At 46.9% G+C, this 21,006-nt stretch overlaps 1 protein-coding gene across 4 annotated transcripts; it reads right to left on the bottom strand.

Moving 5' to 3' along the window:
- Positions 1-416: 416 nt before the first annotated feature.
- On the bottom strand, positions 417-15,999 carry LOC108923261 (E3 ubiquitin/ISG15 ligase TRIM25-like). Of its 4 annotated transcripts, XM_018733906.2 has the most exons (7): positions 15,376-15,995; positions 15,018-15,113; positions 14,511-14,744; positions 14,232-14,391; positions 13,909-13,962; positions 13,028-13,056; positions 7,745-7,867 (listed from the first exon to the last, which is right to left on the bottom strand). In XM_018733906.2, the coding sequence occupies exons 1-7, from the start codon at positions 15,964-15,966 to the stop codon at positions 7,832-7,834; spliced, it is 1,200 nt and encodes a 399-aa protein (XP_018589422.2). In that variant the 5' UTR covers positions 15,967-15,995; the 3' UTR covers positions 7,745-7,831. The 4 variants fall into 4 exon arrangements, with proteins under 4 accessions (XP_018589423.2, XP_018589420.2, XP_018589422.2 ...); XM_018733907.2 differs by lacking the exons at positions 7,745-7,867; positions 13,028-13,056 and adding an exon at positions 417-2,110; XM_018733904.2 differs by lacking the exon at positions 13,028-13,056 and having other exon boundaries at positions 7,338-7,867; positions 15,376-15,999.
- Positions 16,000-21,006: the final 5,007 nt, after the last annotated feature.

Genomic DNA, 21,006 nt, shown 5'->3' with positions numbered 1-21,006 from the left:
TACCCAATTAGCCCTGGCAGCACCTTCTGTAAGAAAGTTGACCCCCAACACCTTGAGAGGACCGTTCCATCGAGAAACACCACCGATGTAGTCTTCTCTATTTTTCCAGCTGCTGAAGAACTTAACAAGAGACTTACCGAAGTTCAGTGCCGAGCCTGAGGCACGCTGGAACGCCCGAACCAGGCCGAGTGCCTGACCGAGCGACCGGTTCAAGCACAGGAACAACGTAGTGTCATCTGCGTTCTGGGTCAGCGTCACCACCTCACCGCCACCCCCCAGCAGGAGCAGACCGTCAATCCCCGGGTGGGCATGAACGGCGACTGCAGGGAGAGCGGACAACCCTGCCTCACTCCACTTCGCTGGGGCACCCCCCCCCCGAGGGAGCCATTGATGGTAACTCGGCTACCTACCTCGGTGTAGAGCACACGCACCCACCTCAGGAAATTAGGGCCAAAGCCCAATCTGCTCAAGGTGTTAAATAGGAAGTGGTGATCCACTCGGTCAAACGCCTTTTCCTGGTCCAACCAGTGCGAGGGGTACCTTTCGGTCTTCTGCCTAGGCAATCGAGTCCCGGACCAGGTGCAAATTCCAGAACACAGAACGTCCAGATAGTGCACATATCTGGTCACGATGGACCAGGTCGGCCATTACCTTCTTCAGGCGCTCGATCAGGACTTTTGCAATGATATTTGTGTCGACGCAAAGCATCGTAAGGGGTCTCCAGTTGGCAAGATCGGCTTTATCGCCTTTCTTGTATAACAAAGAGAGCACCCCTGTCCTCATGCTCTTGGTAAGCATGCCCCTGCCCAGCATCTCCTCAACAACGCGCAAAAAAGCTGGCCCCAAAACGTGGAATAAAATTCCACTGGTAAACCCTCGAGGCCAGGAACCTTGCGCTGATTCATTTTACCAAGTGCCTCCAACAGCTCAAGTTAAGTGATGGGGCTCTCTAAGTCGCCAAGGGCATCCTTGGGAACCTGTGACGTCAAATTATCTAAAAAACTCCTTTCGGTTACCGGGTCCATTTCCCTGACTTTAAAAAAATTTCTATAAAAACAAGATGCAACCTCCAACGTCTGGGTGGTGTCGGTGAAGGACTCATCCTGCTAGTTCCGCAGAGAAGTGAACTCTCCCTTACATTTTAAGTCCTTCACCTTATTAAAAAAGTAGGAGGTACACTTGTCGTTCTCCTTTACCTACGTAACTCTGGCACAAAACAGAAAGGCTTTGGCCTGCCGCTCATGTAGCCGCCTCAAAGTAGCCTTTATCTTCACGGCCCTATCATAATCAAAGGTCCCTCCGTTATTGTGGCAAGAATAAATCCTCTGGAGTTCCTCCTCGAGCGAGCTGATATCTCGACGTCGCAAAGTGGCACGTCGGATACAATAGTTGATGGTGAGAGTCTTGGCCTTCGCCTTTACCCCTCCCACCAATCAGCCACCGAGGGGTAAAAATCAATAGAATCCTGCCATACCAGAAAATTCTCATAAAAAAGGTCTCTATACTCCTTTTCTTAGACGACTCCAATATTCATCTTTCAGTAGCCACAGCCATGGGTCGGGGCTTCGACCATTTTATGGTCTGTAGGCCACTGGGCAGTCAAGAAAACCTTAAAAGTAACGGAGGGCGATGCTAAAATGTAATCTAAATGACTACAGGAACTGCGGCTGTTGCACCAGGTAATGCCTGGATCGGTAGGGTTGCATTTTCTAAAACCATCAGTGAGGTTAAAACTGCTAATCAAATTTTTAAAATTTTTAATACTAGCATTGTCCTTGCACTCGAGAAAAATGTTGAAGTCTCCTCCTATTATTAGATGTCTATCAGTCACACAGTGAGGGACCAGCTCGTCAAACAGAGCGATGCGGGACTTGACCTCCACTGGAGCATAGACACACAGAACACGTATGTGCAAACTTCTCCATGTGACATCCAGCCCCAAAAATTGGCCGGCATGACCAAAAAAAGGCCTTACCTTCTCAAAGGCGCGGTCTCCACAAAGTATTCTCATGCCTGTAGAGTGGACGCCACCTACGCTCCAGTAGGACTCACCCTTCCTCCATTCTTGAGAGAAGAGAGTCATGTCCCGCTGGTCCCAGAGGTGGACTTTCTGAAAAAATACAGGTTGAAGACATAGGACTCAAACTAGTTGAACAAAGCAGTTCTTTTTACTTTATTTTTTAGCCCCCTGACATTGAGGTAAAATTTTAAAATCAGCCATTGGGGTACGTTGTTAAAAAAATAAAGCAGTAAAATAACACTAAAATAAGATTAAAAACCGGCCCTTTTTTAATCCATTAAAACCTCCTCCCAGAGGACACCGCCGCTGCTGCCCCGCTAGAGTGCCCGTCTGGAAGATACGTATGCCTCCGAGTTTGGCATTGCGTGTCCTCCCTTGTACATCGACCGCTGATTCAGCGACGTCGACGGGGATCTGCACGGGGCCCACACTGCATTCATCTCCTCCGGGGAGGAGGGACGCTCTTAGCCTTCTTCCGAAGGGGGCCCAGCTGGCAAGAGGCCACCCTCTGATCTTGTACCTACCATACACTACTGTCATCTTACTGTCATCTACAGGCAATACCAGGAACAACAACTGATCACCACAGAGGTGATGGAGGTGTGCTGAGGGAAGTGCTGAAGCATCCCCTGGTGAAGTCGGTGCTACAGTGCGAGATAGACTAGAAATGAAGTGAAGTGGCCCTTTGCACACAGTCTCTGTTCCTCACATGGCCTTCTGTCAGACAGAACAAAACACTCACCGCTGCTGCAGTACTTGGACCTCTTGGAATCTGTATCTCCACCCAAACCTGACCACGTGGTGAGAGAAGGGTGGCAAACCAGAGACCTGCTCCGAGGGCAGGGGCAGGACAGACCTTCCTGTGGAACTCGGTTGTGTTCTGTCTGTAAATTCCACACGATCTTCCAGTCTTGTTTTTTTTTTTTTTTTTAAATATTCTGCTTTACCATGTTAACTGCCCCTCCTCGAACCGCCACCTTAACATGGTAGAGGGGTTTGAGTGCCTGAATGATCTCAGGAGCTATGTTGCCTGGGGCTATATGCCCCTGGTAGGGTCTCCCATGGCAAACAGGTCCTGGGTGACAGACTAGACAAAGAGCGGTTCAAAACCCCCTTATGATGACCATTAAATCAAGGTTCTTGTTTACCCCGCCCGGTAAGGGGTCACCGGGGCCCCACCCTGGAGCCAGGCCTAGGGGGGGGCTCGCATGCGAGCGCCTCGTGGCCAGGTCTATGCCCATGGGGCCTGGCCAGGCTCAGCCCGAAGCCAAGACGTGGAGCCGCTCTTCGGCGGGCTCACCACCTGTCGGAGAGGCCGTAAGGGGCCGGTGCGTTGTGATTTGGGCGGTGGTTGGGGCCGAGTGCCCGGCCGACCCAAACCTCGGGCGCCATCTCTGGCTTTTGGGACTTGGAATGTCACCTCACTAGCGGGGAAGGAGCCTGAGCTGGTGTAGGAGGTTGAGAGATACCTGGGGTGGACTCTCCACTATTCTGGTGTTGCCCAGGGTGAGAGGCGGCAGGCGGGTGTGGGCTTATTAATAGCAAGGGATGCCCTCAAGCTGAAGAAGGAGTTCTATCGGGCCTGGCTGGCTCATGGGACTCCTGAAGCAGCTGATGGGTACCGGCGGGCCAGACGGAACGCAGCTCTGGCAGTCGCCGCGGCAAAAACTCGGGCCTGGGAGGAGTTCGGTGAGGCCATGGAGGAAGACTTTTGGTCAGCCTCAAAGAGGTTCTGGCAAACTGTCCGGCGACTCAGAAGAGGGAAGCAGTGTTCCGCCAACACTGTTTACATTGGAAGTGGTGCGCTGCTGACCTCAGCTGAGGATGTCCTCGGGCGGTGGAAGGGGTACTTTGAGGATCTCCTCAATCCCTCCGACACGCCTTCCGTAGAGGAAGCTGAGGCTGGGGGCTTGGAGGGGGACTCGTCCATTACTCTGGCTGAAGTTGCTGAAGTAGTCAAAAAACTCCTCGGTGGCAAGGCTCCGGGGGTGGATGAGATCCGCCCCGAGTTTCTCAAGTCTCTGGATGTTGTGGGGCTGTCTTGGCTGACACGCCTCTGCAGCATCACGTGGAGCTTGGGAACGGTGTCTCTGGACTGGCAGACCGGGGTGGTGGTCCCTCTTTTTAAGAAGGGGGACCGGAGATTGTGTTCCAACTATAGGGGATCACACTCCTTAGCTTCCCTGGGAAAGTCTATGCCGGGGTACTGGAGAGGAGAATCCGACTGATAGTCAAACCTCGGATCCAGGAGGAGCAATGCGGTTCTCGCCCCGGCCGTGGAACACTGGACCAGCTCTATACCCTCACTAGGGTGTTGGAGGGTTCGTGGGAGTTTGCCCAACCAGTCCATATGTGTTTTGTGGACCTGGACTCGGGATAATTGGCTTCAGGGCTCGCTCCGCCAGGGCTGCCCTTTGTCACCGATTCTGTTCATTATCTTTATGGACAGAATTTCTAGGCGCAGCCAGGGAACAGAGGGTGTCTGTTTTGGTGGCTGCAGGATCTCGTCTCTGCTTTTTGCGGACGATGTGGTCCTGTTGGCTTCATCGAATCAAGACTTAGAGCGTGCACTGGAGAGGTTTGCAGCCGAGTGCGAAGCGGCGGGGATGAGAATCAGCACCTCCAAATCCGAAGCCATGGTTCTCAGTCGCAAAAAGGTGGATTGCCCCCTCCGGGTTAGGGGGGAGTTGCTCCCTCAAGTGGAGGAGTTTAAGTATTTCGGGGTCTTGTTCACGACTGAGGGAAAAATGGAGCGGCAGGTTGACATACGGATCGGTGCGGCATCCACAGTAATGCGGTCATTATACCGGTCTGTTGTGGTGAAGAGGGAGCTGAGTCGTAAGGCGAAGCTCTCAATTTACCAGTCGATCTACGTTCCTACCCTCACCTATGGTCATGAACTTTGGATCATGACCGAAAGAATGAGATCGCGGATACAAGCAGCAGAAATGAGTTTTCTCCGCAGAGTGGCTGGGCGCACCCTTAGGGATAGGGTGAGGAGCTCGGTCACCCGGGAGGAGTTCGGAGTAGAGCTGCTGCTCCTCCGCATCGAGAGGAGCCAGTTGAGGTGGCTCGGGCACCTGTTCTGGATGCCTCCTGGACACCTCCCTGGTGAGGTGTTCCGGGCATGTCCCACTGGGAGGAGGCCTCGGGGCAGACCCAGGACACGTTGGAGAGACTACGTCTCCCAGCTGGCCTGGGAACTCCTTGGGGTTCCCCCAGAGGAGCTGGAGGAGGTGTGTGGGGAGAGGGAAGTCTGGGGGACTCTGCTTGGACTGCTGCCCCCGTGACCTGGCCCCGGATAAGCGGAGGAAGATGGATGGATGGATGGACCATGTTAACTGACACGTCACTATCCAACAAGCAGACAATGCTGATCGGTTCCAGCTCAGATACTGTCAAGGTACTAAAGCATAAATCTTCAGCGTAATGTCAGGAAATTATTCCTGAAGCCAACAAATAAAAAGCACATCTCAGGATTTTGTCTTAATATCGTCTTAAATGCCTGAAGTTACCGTTTCCTTCCGTTTACTGTCAGGAGTTGATGTTTAATAATCAACATTTTTACACTGATCGCTGCTTGACAGGTGTGTAAACCAGTGACAAGTGAAATTCCTTGAGACTAAAAAGCTTTTGAGACATCTATAAAGTGTTGATGAAATGTTGGAAAGGGGTTAAAATGCACACTGAAAGTGAGTGAAGTTGTGCAGTAAGTGCCACTGCCCTCCGTATTGTACAGCTGACTAAACATTTGTCAAACACGTCAGACCCAAAGGAAAAACATGGTCATTCTCAGTTCTCTTTAGTGTTCACAAGCGATACAGTCACACTTTGGTGGAAGACAAGTTCAGAGAATTGGATCTGAGCTTGGGAGCACAGGCCACATCTAGTGAGAGCTTGGCCAGTGTGTCATAAATGGTTACCGGGGCAACGTCTCTGTATTTATATGGTTCGCTGTTCATTTTGTAAATTCTACACTGAATAAAACAGAAACAAAACCTGAGGTGAACTGTCATTGTGCTTATGAAGAAACCCTGGAAAACAGGTGACTTATTACAAATGTTATTTCATGACAAATTAGAGAATGGAATCTTTTACAAAGTAAGTTGTGAAAACTGCATGTATTTTGTAGTTTCTTTCGACACTTTGATACAAATATGGACAGCAACAGATGGGCATGTGGTGCTCTAAAGACCGCACAGAGCAGTGCTGATGTAAAACAATCTGTAGGAGAATAACTGGTCATACAGGTTTTGTATGATGGGGAAACACAGTGACACTTCGGGTAGTGCTGCCACCTCTCAGTGCCTGGGCTGTTTGGGTGTAGCTTCAAATCCAATGTAGTTGGTTGAGATATCAAAACTCGTAGGCTTCCGCGGTTGGTGTCAATTGACCAGCAGATGGGTTTTTGTGCTGCTGATTGGAGCGCCCATTCTTCGAAGTCCTCCATGAACAAGTTAGCAACGATGGGTGATAGAGGGCTGCCCATCAGTGAACCTTCCTCTTGCTTGTAGTATGTACCATCGAATAAGAAATAGGTAAATACACCCACCCCCGTCAAACACCCCAGTTCACATCTAATTTTTACAAGATGTCGCAGCTCCCTGACGATGCTTCCAACAGGAGAAGCGAAACGTTGGAACCAAGGTCCCACACGATGCGGCTTAATCCAGAAGAACATAACCCCCAGTTAGTTGGTTGAGAGTTTGCATGTTCTTCCTTTGGGTTCCCTCTGGTTTCCTCCCACTGTCCAAAGATAAGCAGTTCAGGTGAATTGGACACTCCTGTATTGTGTGTGTGTATCTCTGTCTGTACTCAAAGATTTATCCATTTTCACAAGCTGCATGTCCCAAGTGTTGGTCTTGAACCTATCCTCGAAGGACTGGGGGCAAAGTGGAAGGGGGGGGTTGCCATGGATGGGACGCCATTACATCACAGGGTAGCCTCTCATACACACACCGTGGGCAATTTAGCGTTGCCAGATCATCTGAACTACATGTCTTTGGGATGTGGGAGGAAACCAGAGCACCCAGAGTAAATCCACACAGCAAACACAACACAGACTGAGCTAAATTCAAACCCACATCTCCAAAGCCCAGGAACCACAAGGCAGTAGCTCTACCAACTGCGCCACTGTGTCGTTTGTACTGAGGGAATAATAATGACATCATTTTCAAACAGCTCTCTGATAACTAATGACAATGTCTAAAGAATTTTTGATATAGAGCAGAAAAATAAGCAGAATGTTTAAAGAGAACAATACAGGAACACACAGAGGATTCCTCCTTCAGTTTGAGTTCAGCTCCTCTTTTTTCTCTCATCTCAGAGAACACAGTTTCACTTTAGATGAAAACCAAACATAAAACCCAGGATAGAGGGGTTCAGTGAATGTGGTCTGGACTCTGTGGAGGAGGGTCATTGTGTCAGAGACCCTGTAGAAGGACAGAGTTCCTGCCCTGTGATCCAGGTAAACTCCTATTGTGGAGGAACTGGGACCAGATATTGCAGTCTTTACTTTATTGTGATAGAAACTGTAACTGAAGGGAGAGCAGTACAAACTCCAGGACTTCTTATTGAGTCCAAGACCACAATCATTACCTCTTCCTTTCCTGTTAATCCCTTTATATGACACTGATATACAAACTCCATTATCCCCACTCCATTGAAGTTCCCAGTAACAGCATCCAGACAGACCCTCTGTACACAGAACTTGGGAAGGATAGTCAAATCTCTCTGGATGTTCAGGATATGATTGTATTTGTCCTTCACAGGTCACCACTGTGTTCCTCTCAGACAGACGGAGGTTTTTATTCACTGTATTTGTGTCCAGTGTGAGCTGACAGGCATCTGATGGAGGAGAAACAAAAGAGTTTTTGCCTTCAGCTGATCCTCATTTTTACATCGATTTACTGTAATATTATCTGTAAGTTACAGCTGTATTGAGTAACGGCGGATAAAATGTCAGTAATTAATGTGACAATTTATATAATGTAACAAGTACATTTACTGTACTTGTTGAGTGAATTTGTGGAGAAAGTGCATGTTGTCCTAAATATAATATTACTCTGGTACATTTCTGTAACTCAGACACATCAAGTTCAAGTTGTTTTTATTGTCATTCCTCTATATAGCTTGTATCCAGTGGAACGAAATGTCGTTTCTCCGGAGACCGTGGGAGCAACGGAACAGGACAATAAATGCACAGAACAAAACAAAAGGGCTGTACTGAAAGCAGTGTGTAGTGTATGGAGTCCTGCTGGATTAGCGTTTACTGTGTTGGGAGGACAGAAATGTGCACAAGACGGATTTCCAGCCGCGTGTGAAAAACACTTGTGGAGACACTACAGTCCAACGGAGCTACTAATGATGCTACATGAAGCCTCAACTGGTGACTCTTTGTGACGACGGACGAATCTCTCGCTGCACCTCTTTATTATCCAATCACATCAACTCCCGCCAGTCTCTTTCTGAGCTCGTGACTTCATATGTGCGTTTCATTGGTCATCACGATTTATAGCATTTCTCTAAACCACTTAAATTATTTTCAGATTGAACCAATAGTAACCCTGCTCTGTGTCAGCTGATTTATTCTATTTTTCTCATTGGCCAGGATGGACTGTCAGTCATTTTCACTTAACAGAATCAATTTTGCTCATACTTTATCACACAGTTTTAAGAAAATGGCTCTTTAAATGATCAATGACAGTTCAACAGGAAATATTGAGTGAGAGGGAACTGGTACTGCAGCAGTGTGTCTTTCACAAGGACACTAGAGCAGCGGGAGAAGTTACAAGTGAACTTTGCTAACTGCTGCACTGCCTGCGGTCACACTGTTGTCATGGTGACGGAATATCACACATATCATGGACTATGACATGTGTGTAATACTCATGACAAAGGAGCAGTGTGTTAAAACCAAACACACACTAAATGAGTCACAGTGAGTTGAGCACAAGGAGTAACAAGAATCATATTTTGTGTGTTACTGACGAATTAATAATGAAATTTATGTTCTAAAATAACTTTTAAAACATACAGAGGCTAAAACACTGCAGCTCATTTTTACATAAAATAAATGCATTATGCGGGGGGCTTGTTGGTGCGGTGAGTTTGACCGGGTCCTGCTCTCCGGTGCGTCTGGGGTTCGAGTCCCACGTGGGGTGCTTCACAACAGACTGGCATCCTGTCCTGGGTGTGTCCCCTCCAGCCTTACACCCTGTGTTGCCAGGTTACAGTTACAGTTACATTTATTCATTTAGCAGAGGCTTTTGTCCAAAGTGACGTACATCTCAGCAAAAGTACAAATTATGCATTACATTATGAGAAGGAGACATAGCTGCAGACATGAAAGTCTCAAGCAAACCTAATTTGTTACCTACCACTTGCTGGACCGACGTTCATTGTTCGAGTGGGTACCTAAAATACAGGATAGACAAATCCCGATACCCTCCCACCAATTTTTTTTTTTAGAAATATTATGAAATACAGAAATAAGCAAGTACAATGCCAGAGTAGTGGCTGAATAAAGGTTGTATCTGGGGATGCTGATGGAGTTACGATGTGTGAACAGTTACACCGTAAATGAGCTGGAGAGATCTTGGGCAAAGTGGATCTGGAAAGGGTGAGTTTTCAGACTCTTCTTGAATACAGACAGAGTTTCCGCAGTTCTGAGTGACAGGGAAAGGTCATTCCACTACAACGGACCCAGAACCGAGAACCTCCAAGGTTTACCTTTTGTGGGTGGGATTAAGTCTTGTAAATAACTGAGAGCAGTTCTATTGATGCATTTGTACACTGTAACCAGGGTTTTGAATTTGATTCGGGCAGCTATAGGAAGCCAGTGCAGAGAAATGAGTAGAGCCAGATACATGGAACGCTTCGGCAAATCAAACAGAACTCGTGCAGCAGCATTTTGTAGAAGCTGCAGAGGTTTTATGGCAGTAGCAGGAAGGCCACACAGGAGAGAGTTGCAGTAGTCCAGATGGGAAGTCACTATGGCCTGGACAAGTAGTTGGGCGGAGTCGGTAGTGAGGTAGGGACAGATCCTACGAATATTATGCAGGATGTATCTGTAGGACCGGGTTGTGGCTTCGATATGTTGAGAGAATGACAGACTTGCGTCAATCGTTACTCCCAGGCTCTTAGCGAAGGAGCTAGGCGAAATGAGTAAGTTGTCCAGTTTGATCGACAGGTTGTGACAGGAGGACAGGCCAGCTGGGAGGTAAAGAATCTCTGTTCTGGAGAGGCTGAGTTGGAGGTGGTGATCATACATCCATGAAGAGATGTCCGACAGGCAGGCTGTGACCGGACCGAGGGAGGAGGTGTAGATCGAGAAAAGAAGAGGACCCAATATCGATCCCTGTGGGACACCGGTTGAGAGAGGCAGAGGAGAAGAACGAGAGTTCCGCCAGACCACTTGATAGGATCTGTCAGATAGGTCGGATTCAAACCATCTTAGTGCTCCACCTTTGATCCCAAGCTGGTTAAGAGAGGAGAGAAGAATCCGGTGGTTGACTGTGTCAAATGCCACAGACAAATCGAGGAGGATGAGGACTGAGGAGAGGGAGGCAGCTCTAACAGCTTGGAGAGCATCAGATACCGCCAGAAGGGCAGTCTCAGTGGAGTGACCAACTTTGAAACCAGACTGATAACCATCAAGGAGATGGCTCCAGGTGAAGAAATCAGACAGCTGATCACAGGCTGCCCGCTCTAGGGTTTTAGGCAGGAAGGAAAAGAGAAAGACCGGTCTGTAATTTTCAACCAGATTGGGGTCCAGGGAGGGTTTTTTTAACAGAGGTGAAATTAGAGCGGTTTTGAAGGCAGCTGGGAAACAGTCAGAGGAGAGTGAGGAGTTGATGATTGTAGAGATGAAGGAGGAGAGCTGAGGGGAAATGTTCTGAAGGAGTGATGACTGGATCGCATCAAGCGAGCAGGTGGTGGTTCTGTGCAATATCAGGAGGTCAGCGACTTCAGAGTTGGAGAGCGGCTTGAATTTGGAGAGGATAGCTTCACAGGGAGGTCCAGCGTGAACCGGGCAGGTTGATGGTGAGAATTTATCAGTGATCGCTTTGACTTTGTCTTGGAAAAACAAAGCAAAGTTGTCACCAATGAGAGAAGAGGGAGGAGGAGGTGGCGGAGGACACAGAAGGGATGAAAAGGTTGCAAAGAGTCTGTGTGGTTTTTTAGATGCAGACTGTATTTTATTGTGGAAGAAGGAGATTTTAGCTGAAGAGACTGCAGATCGAAAAGCAGCTAAGAGCGACTGGTAGACAACCAGATCCAATGGAGTTTTGTATTTGTGCCATCTTCGCTCTGCAGCCCGCAGTTTGGTCCTGTTAGCACGTAACGTATCAGACAGCCAAGGGATAGCGATGGGGCATGCTTGTCTAGAAGACAGAGGACAGAGAGAATCAAGGGAGGAGGATAGGACAGAGAGGAAAGTGTTAGTGGCATCATCTGTAGATAGATCTTAGAATTGTGGAGCAGAAGGGAGAGCGGCCAGAGTAGCAGAGGCAAAGCAGGAAGGCGAGAGAGATTTTAAGTTAATGGCGGAAGGTGACAACGGGTGCAGGATGAGACGAGGAGTAGTGGTGAGGAAGGGTTGAAAGGAAATGAAGAAGAGCTATGCAGCGGAGTGACAAAGAGGACGGGACAGCCACAGTTGCAGGATAATACAAGTTGCCCGCTTTGTGAGTAGCAGGGGATTGGGACAGGAAGAGATCAAAGGACTGTAGGAGCAACAGAAGGCTGCTTGCATGAATGTCATCAACATGCAGGTTGAAGTCACCCAGGAGAATCAACGGAGTGTTGTCCCCTGGCAGACAGCTCAACAAGATGTTGATGTCATCCAAGAAGCAGCCGAGAGGGCCAGGAGAGCGATAAAGGACAACCACAACAAGAGTGATTGGGGCAGTGATAGAGACAGCATGCCATTGAAAGGGGGACAGATCATGTAAGTGAAGAGGAAGAATAGAGTATTCCCACCGGGGAGAAATGAGCAGGCCTGTGCCTCCACCTCTGCCGGAGGAATAAGAGGTGTGAGAGAAGGAGTAGTTAGTAGAGAGTGTTGCAGGTGTGCCTGAATTGTCTGGGGTGATCCAGGTTTTGGTTAGGGTCAGGAGGTCCAGTGAGAGATAGGAGGCGTAGGCTGGTATGAAGTCAGCCTTTCTCACAGCAGATTGGCAGTTCCAGAATTCCATGGAGAAAGTAAAGCAAGATGGAAGGTTTGACAGGTGAGGATAAACCAGATTACTGTAGGAGTGAGAGCGCTCAGGTCTCCAGCGGGGGCAAATTCACACGGCTTGCTTACTGTAGAAAACTTAGATAGTTGAGATGTTGGAAGCATGACCCCTTGAGAACAACTGTAACGGTGGCCTCCCTCAGTGGACTCCCACAGGTAGACTCCCTTGTCTTTGCACCCTGAGACTTTGCACCAAGAGGCTGTCAATACTAGTGCCGCTACGGATCACCAGCCGCTATCTAAACCAGGCTACTGCCTATCGGCTGACTTCCTAATCAAAACCGAAACTACACCAACAATGGCGACCAAAACAAACAACCAATCAGACGCGATTCATCGAACACGGAGTCACGCCCACTCCGGGACATAGAAATGATCCAGAGAACAGTCGTCTTAACAAACCACTAAATCCTACTTACACACACACACACACACACACACACACACACACACACATTTTCTGAACCACTTGTCCCATACGGGGTCGCGGAGCCTACCCGGCAACACAGGGCGTAAGGCCGGAGGGGGAGGGGACACACCCAGGACAGGACGCCAGTCCGCCGCAAGGCACCCCAAGCGGGACTCGAACCCCAGACCCCCCAGAGAGCAGAACCCGGTCCAACCCACTAAATCCTACTTAACAAACAAAATAATTACAGTGCCACGCAAGGCTACACAAACACACAACTGATTGTATCTATCAACCTGCACAGCTACACGACACGAATGCGCGGCGGGAAAAGAGGTAGTAAAACAACTACACTTACCCGAAACACCACGAACAGCAGCGATGCACCTCCAACGCAAAATACACACACACACACACACACACACACACACACACACACACACATTTTCAGAACCGCTTGTCCCATACGGGGTCACGGGGAACCGGAGCCTACCCGGCAACACAGGGCATAAGGCCGGAGGGGGAGGGGACACACCCAGGACGGGACGCCAGTCCGTCGTAAGGCACCCCAAGCGGGACTCGAACCCCAGACCCACTGGACAGCAGGACCGTGGTCCAACCCACTGCGCCACCGCACCCCCCAACGCAAAATATAATGCACAAAGTTAGGTTCCGGCTCCCTGCGACCCCGCATGGGACAAGCAGTTTCAGAAAATGTGTGTATGTGTGTGAACAAATTCATTATGGGTTCAAAGTATTTCAACTTGTTCATGAAAGTTACTGGGAAGTTGCGATTAAACATCTAACTGCATAACTTGGTGAAAAATTCTAAATGTGTACATTTAAACTCAGTATTATAAAACTCTATATTTGCGCTTTATCATTATGAAACTAAGTTACTTGTGGGTCAGAACAACAGAAAACTTCCCTAGTTTCTTGATCTGAAACTTTCACTTTTAGTGTATTAATTTAACACTTTTACTGTAGTTAATATCTAGATGAGAACTTCTACTTGAGCTGTTTTTGAAGTAACAACACTTGTGTTTGAGTTTTGTTTCTCACTATTATACACACCTCTGTGACTCACAGCACTGAAATACTGAAACAGACACATCTGTCCACATAAACTCAGGGTGATCATGGAAACTCCACACAATTAATGGCACAACATTTAGTCTTAATCACGCGCGTGTGTGTGTGTGTGTGTGTGTGTGTGTGTGTGTGTGTGAGCAGACTTACAGCGTAGAAACTCTTCTCTGGTCCTGGGTTCTGGAATCACCAGGACTTTTTTCACTAGAAAGAGATGAAGAGAAACAGAGGTGAGGGAATGAGATTTACCTTTGGTCCTGTGTACATGTGTGTTTACTGTATGGTTTCATTTCTACTGTCATGGAGATCAGAGTTTCACTAAAGACACACTCACATGGACTTGGCTTTGAGACCTTCACAAACATTACTGTAAATCCATGTTGTTTATATTACAACTATGTACAAATGTATTTTATGAGAAACAATGTACTACATTGCATGTATGATGAAAATGTATTTATTTCTGTACTGACCTGTTTGGGAGATCTCTGTGAATTTATTCTTACAGGCTTCCTCTAGTCGGACTTTGAGATCAGAAAGAGCTTTCTTCATATCTCCAAAAGAGCAGTGTGGGTACACAGGGATGGTGGGTAAGTGTACAGGTCCAGGAGGGACACAGAGAGACTGGAAACTCTACACACACAGATAGAATGAGTGAAAGAAGCATCTCCAGCTCACATCCTTTAAGTGTATCATATAAATGTATCACACATGCTGTGTTCTCCAGTCTCATAGAAAAGCAGTGTTGTTACCTGTAGGAAATGGATGTGATCCTCTGTGTGTGAAAGCTGCTCCATCTCAGCATCTCTCCTCTTCAACTCAGCAATCTCCTGCTCCAGTCGCTCCAGGAGACCTTCAGCCCGACTCAGCGCAGCCTTCTCCTGAGCTCTGATCACATCTTTGAGCTCAGAGCGCCTTTTCTCAAGGGAGCGGATCATCTGGGTGAAGATGCTCTCGGTGTCCTCCACTGCTGCCTGTGCAGAGCGCTGTTAGAGACACACAGAGAGGAGGGAGGGTGAGAGGGAGAGGGAGAGGGGGTGTACATTTGAACTAGTCCTTCCACTCAGCTCTTACTGGGAGCCCAGGCAGCCTGTTTATTTCCCACAGTGTGACTCAATGCGATTGAGAGCCACAGCACTGGAAAGTGGTCCAACTGTGGTCTCCTCACTGTGTGACTGGAGGAGAGCCCTGACTGAGCCCTCAAATGGCTCTTCCAGCAGCCAGCTGAGCTGTTGTCTTCTCCTCTGCTCCATACTCACTGTGAGTGAGTCCACAGCCTGTCTCAGCTCCTGCACCTTCTTCTCTCTCTGCTGGATCTCTTCCTGGAATTCACTCTGTGTCGCCTTTAGATGCTTCTGCAGAAAGACAAAAATACAAGGATCCTTCATTCTACAAATACTGCACTGTTCTTTTTTTTGCGATGTAGTCAAAATTACCTGCAATTCCTCATTTCAACAGTAGCTGAAGCCAAAACACACTCAGAAGGAAACAAAATTAGAGCTGAAGGACCACATTCCATCTTCTCAAGCTTTTACAATGTCAAGTTGTGCAAAGTTAATAAAAGTTCTAAAATTAGACATTGTACAAAATATTTTTTACTTAACTTATTGGTCATACCTGTTTGTTGGTCCTTTCTGCAGAAGCTGAGACTGTATCATGTCCTCTGTGTTCGTCCATCACACACAGATAGCAGATACACAGATGATCAGTACGACAGTAGACCTCCAGCAGTTTGTCATGTTGGGAACAGACCTTTTCCTGAAGGTTTTTTGTGGCATCAGTCAGTCTGTGTTTTTTAAAAGCTGGAGATTCATTGTGAGGCTGGAGGTGAGTTTCACAATAAGAGGCGAGACACACCAGACAGGACTTGACGGCTTTGTTCTTTCTCCCAGTACACACATCACACACTACATCTCCAGGTCCAGCAAAACAGTGTTCAGGAGGAGCAGCTTGGAGTTCTGTCTTCTTCAGTTCCTCCACCACCTCAGCCAGTATGGTGTTTCTGCCCAGAACAGGTCTTGAGCTGAAGGTCTGTCTGCACTGAGGACAGCTGTAGACACCAACATGATCCTCCTGATCCCAGTGACCCTTAATACAGTCCATACAGTAACTGTGTCCACAGTTTATTGTCACTGGATCCTTCAGTAGATCCAGACAGATTGAACAGCTGAATCTCTCCTGATCCAGATGAACTCCACCTTCTGCCATTTCACTGCACACACAGAGGACGGAGTTCAGTTTCGTTTCTCTGTTCCTGTGTGTGTGTCGCAGTGGAACGTATTTCCTGCTTCTGTTGCAGGAGGTGTGGTGTTGGACTGAGACCAGACTGGGAGGAGCAGGATGAGCAGAGAGTGGAGTTTGACTCGCAGAGATTCTCACGGACTTCTTTCTGACTCTTTACAGTGTCATTTATTCTCAGAGTTTTACTGCAAAAACAAGAGTTTCATTGTTTTAGAGGGAAACTTTCTAATCCTGACACCTCTAAAGTTTTGCAGTCTTTTTAAGATTATGTGGTACCTGAGTGCTTTATTATAACAAACAAAGTGCTGAACCTTTGTGTCACAACTTCAGGGTTGTCTAGAGGTCTAGTGGAGTGTAACATAAAGTTCTGTCCCATGTTACAGGTTATCAGTCAAAGATTTATTTATGAAATGCACAACAATACAGCGTACAGCAGTGGTTGCTGGCAATGAAATGTCTTTTTCCACAAGCTCAGGGGGTAAAAAATAACAACATACATTAAGATTACAAAAAAGTTAAAAACATTTGCAGAACACAACACAATAGGAATTGAGTAACACTAATAACTATTAAGTAAAAGTATTTAATGAAAACCGGATGAGGTGTTGAATTTGGATGCTGCTTGACTGTTCAAGAGTCAAACAGCCTGGAGGTAGAAGCCACTGTGTCCTGCAGTCTGTTTAATTTTGACTGAATACGTTGGTAACGTTTACTGGATGGCAGGAGAGAAAATAGCATGTGACCAGGATGAATGGGGTCCTTGCGGATGGCCCTGGCCTTCTTAAGGCATCTGGTTGCATAGATGTCCTGGATGTTTGGAAGCTCATAGCCAGTGATGTGCTGTGCCGACTTCACCACTCTCTGCACTTCTTTACGATGCTGGGCAGAGCAGCTCCCATACCAGGCAGTGATGCAGCCAGTCAGGAGGCTCTCAGTTGTGCACCTGTAGAAATTGGCCTGGATATAGGATGGCAAACCAAACTTCTTCAGCCTACAGAGAAAAAAAACCGGCACTTTCATGCTGTTTCGAACACGGTGTTGGTGTGGTGGGCCCAGGATAAGTCCTTGGTGATGTTGACCCCAGGTGCTTAAAACTGCCAACCCTCTCCACTGCTGCCCTGTTGATGCAAACAGGTGTGTGATCTCCCTGATGTCTCCTAAAATCCACAATCATCTCCTTGGTCTTACTGATATCCAGAGAGAAGTTGTTTTCCTGTGATCAGGCCAATGACCGTTGTGTCATCTGCCAACTTGATGACTGTGTTCGAGTTATGCCTGGCGACATCATGGGTGAATAAGGAATAAGGGAGAGGGCAAAACATACAACCTTGCGGGGTTCCCGTGTTCAGAGTCAGTGTAGAGAATGTATTGTCCACCCTCATCACCTGCAGACATCCTGTCAGGAAGTCCAGGATTGCAGAGGGAGATGTTCAGTCCCAGGTCCTGGAGCTTCATGACAAGCTTTGAGGGCACAATGGTGTTGAACGCTGAGCTGTAATCAACAAATAACATTCTCACATATGACCCTTTCTTGTCCAGGTGTAAGAGGGCAGTGGCAATAACATCCTCTGTAGACCTTTTCTGGCAAGATGCAAACTGCAGTAGGTCCAGGGTGTCAGGCAGTGAAAAGGTGATGTGAGCTTTGACTAACCGCTCGAAACACTTCATGATAACTGATGTGAGGGCCACAGGGCTCTACTACACGCAAGATATAGAATTGATCATTACACACCTACTATATCACATGAGAAAGATTGGTTCTGAATAAAAAATCATTTTGTAGTAAAACTAAGGGACACAAGGAGTTCACATGTCTTCAAGCAGCACTGCAGGTACCCATCCGTTTACTTTCTATGGCAGCTGGTAACATAATGATTAGAGTTGCTGACTTTGGACTCAAAGGGCACAGGATTGAATCCCAGGAAAATTCCTACAGGAAAATTTCCAAGTTGTATAAATGGATAAGTAAATGTAAGTTACTTTGGAGAAAAGCATCAGCTGGATGAATAAATGTAAAGACAGGCACTCTCTGGGTTACAAACGTCCGACTTACGTAAAACCAGTAGTTATGAACTACCTCCCGTAAAGCCTATTATATTAAAAATTTGAGTTACATACAATTGTTCATAGTAATGAATGGTGCTACTTTGCATCGCACATCAGTGGTTCATCGGCTCTTGGGCCCAAGGTAGGACTAAGACTTCCTCCTTTTCAGTTGGACCACGTTGTCATTGTATGGTTTCGTTCCACACAATGAAATAAAGTGCAGAAGTCTTCAAATCGATGTTTATTATAGTAGGCAGACGAAATCCTAAAGAGAAGTCGGGGACAGGCAAAGGTCGGGCGATCGGCAAACAGGATACACAGGAAAAGGCAATAATCGTGGTGAGCGAGCAAGGAGGTCGAGGAAACACAATCAGGAATGCCAGAGAAGTCACCGAACAAGGTTCCGCAATTGCCATCTCCTCGGCGTCCCTTTTTATCCCTGTTCCCATCAGTGAAGAGCAGGTGTCGCTGATGTGCTGGTTGATGGAGACATGACAGCCATTAACAGTGTCTCGTGTGTTACTGTATTTAGCTTTAATTTCTTTTTGTTTTTACTCTCGTAACATCACCAGAGCGTAAATGTGATGCAAGCGATGGTGATGCATGCAAGAAAAGGAAAACAATCACGATCGAAACTAAAGTGGAAATAATAAAGCGATCGGAAAAAGGTGAAACACCAGCGAACACTCTGGAGAAGCATGAGGCTACAGTCGGGGACAATTTGAAGGACAAAGTGAAAATAAAAAGCATGTAAAAGGCTCTGTCCCAAAGTATCTCTCTCTATTACAAATACTGTAGTAACATTTATTATACATATATGCTTCTATTATAACTACTGTTGTTAGATATTATCATTATTATTATCACTGTATTATTATGTTAAAGATGTTTGAGTGTATTTTTAAGTGTTTCTTGAATGTTTTTATGCATAGAAAGGTACACGATATACTATATTCGAAGACAAACATTTGACTAACTGACGTTATACACGGACCGTACCAAACTGTTCCGACTTACATAGAAATTCAACTTAAAGACAGACTTAGGAACAGAACTTATTCGTAATCCGGGGACTGCCTGTAGTACAGAAGGACATGTCACTGATTTCTATACACCGCGCCCTACTAATTACTGAAGGTATACCACGAGTTCCTAAGTTGAGTCAAATGATACTAAGCCTCGGTGATCTTATTGTGTTTTCTTTGTGATGAAATCTTTCAAATCAGACAGAACAAAATCTAACAAATATATCTGAAATATCCATTGCAGGAATTATTTAGTGTTTTGCTGCAAACTCACTATGTGGTTGTCATAGCTACCAGGTCCTAGGTGAGGGGATCCTTTCAGAGATAGCTCGTTGCCCAGCCTGTCAGGGGCCCACTGGGTTGAAAACATAGGACGCTCTTGACAGCTACCAAAAGCAACATGCCTGAGGGCTTCAAGGTAAAAAACTGAATGAGAAACAATGTTTTGCATATACAATATGCTTAATTTATAGGCAGCGTTCTTATCAATTGCCGTACCGAGGACTTTCATGTTTACATTTACATTTATTCATTTAGCAGACACTTTTCTCCAAAGCAACATACATCTCATAGAACGTTGGATGTTTAATGTTTTCCGTAACCGGTGGCAGAAAGGAACAAACATGCAGTAATAAAACATTTGTTTATCTGTTTGTTCTGAACAAGCATCATAATGAGTGATGGAAAAGTGAGGGAAAAGTATATCTATGAGTTATTTTAGTGACAGACAACGCATAAATTTAACTACCATAACGACATACTTTAATAGTATAATTTAAAATCAAGTTTTACACAAACTTAATACAGAAAGCTGCAAACTCCTGTTCAGTGCTAATATTAAAAAAAAAAAAACACAAGTCGCAGCCTTTGCAGACCATACACAATCTGAAACTGCTAATTCCAAGCAGGGTTACAGCAAACCAGAGTCTAACCCAGCAACACAGCACGAGGAGACACAACCAGGACAGGAAGCCAGTCCAATGGAAGGTACCCCAGGGAGAACTCAAACCCCAAACCCACCAGAGGGCAGGCCCTGGGCAGGTCCCAGCCAAGCACACTGCACCACCACATCCTCTTTCTTTAAGCACCAGATTTTCTGATTACTGTTGAACTAATGTTAACTCTTAACAAAAGTTCATGATATATCTTTTTTGTTTTATTAGGGGAGGGGTGCGGTGGCGCAGTGGGTTGGACCGCAGTCCTGCTCTCCTGTGGGTCTGGGGTTCGAGTCCCGCTTGGGGTGCCTTGCGACGGACTGGCGTCCCGTCCTGGGTGTGTCCCCTCCCCCTCCGGCCTTACGCCCTGTGTTACCGGGTAGGCTCCGGTTCCCCGTGACCCCGTATGGGACAAGCGGTTCTGAAAATGTGTGTGTGTGTGTGTGTTTTATTAGCCAGGCATGGCAACTGTTTTTTGAGGACTAAGAGGTTGTGTCGGCTTTTCCAAAATCTTACTTAAATATTATATCAGCGTGGGGGTGCGGTGGCGCAGTGGGTTGGACCGCAGTCCTGCTGTCCGGTGGGTCTGGGGTTCGAGTCCCGCTTGGGGTGCCTTGCGACGGACTGGCGTCCCGTCCTGGGTGTGTCCCCTTCCCCCTCCGGCCTTACGCCCTGTGTTGCCGGGTAGGCTCCGGTTCCCCGTGACCCCGTATGGGACAAGCGGTTCTGAAAATGTGTGTGTGTGTGTGTATTATATCAGCTCACTTAGGGTCTAAATCAAACATTCATTGACTTAATAAAACAAGGAATGAATATAGTTTCCTATCTTATTCTTGAATTTTTTTTCTCCTATTCCGTTCAAGCATTCAGGCATTACTCTGGCATTGTACTTGCTCATTTGTGTATCTTATAATATTTTTAAAAAAAAAAAAAAATTGGTGGGAGGGTATCGGGAATTGTCTATCCTGTGTCTTATGCACCTACTCGAATGATGAACCTCA

This window comes from Scleropages formosus, chromosome 2 (genome assembly GCF_900964775.1).
Source record: "Scleropages formosus chromosome 2, fSclFor1.1, whole genome shotgun sequence".
In the NCBI taxonomy this organism is placed as follows: Eukaryota; Metazoa; Chordata; class Actinopteri; order Osteoglossiformes; family Osteoglossidae; genus Scleropages; species Scleropages formosus.
The sequence above is the reverse complement of the archived record's forward strand: the minus strand, read 5'-3'. Positions and strand labels throughout refer to the sequence as shown.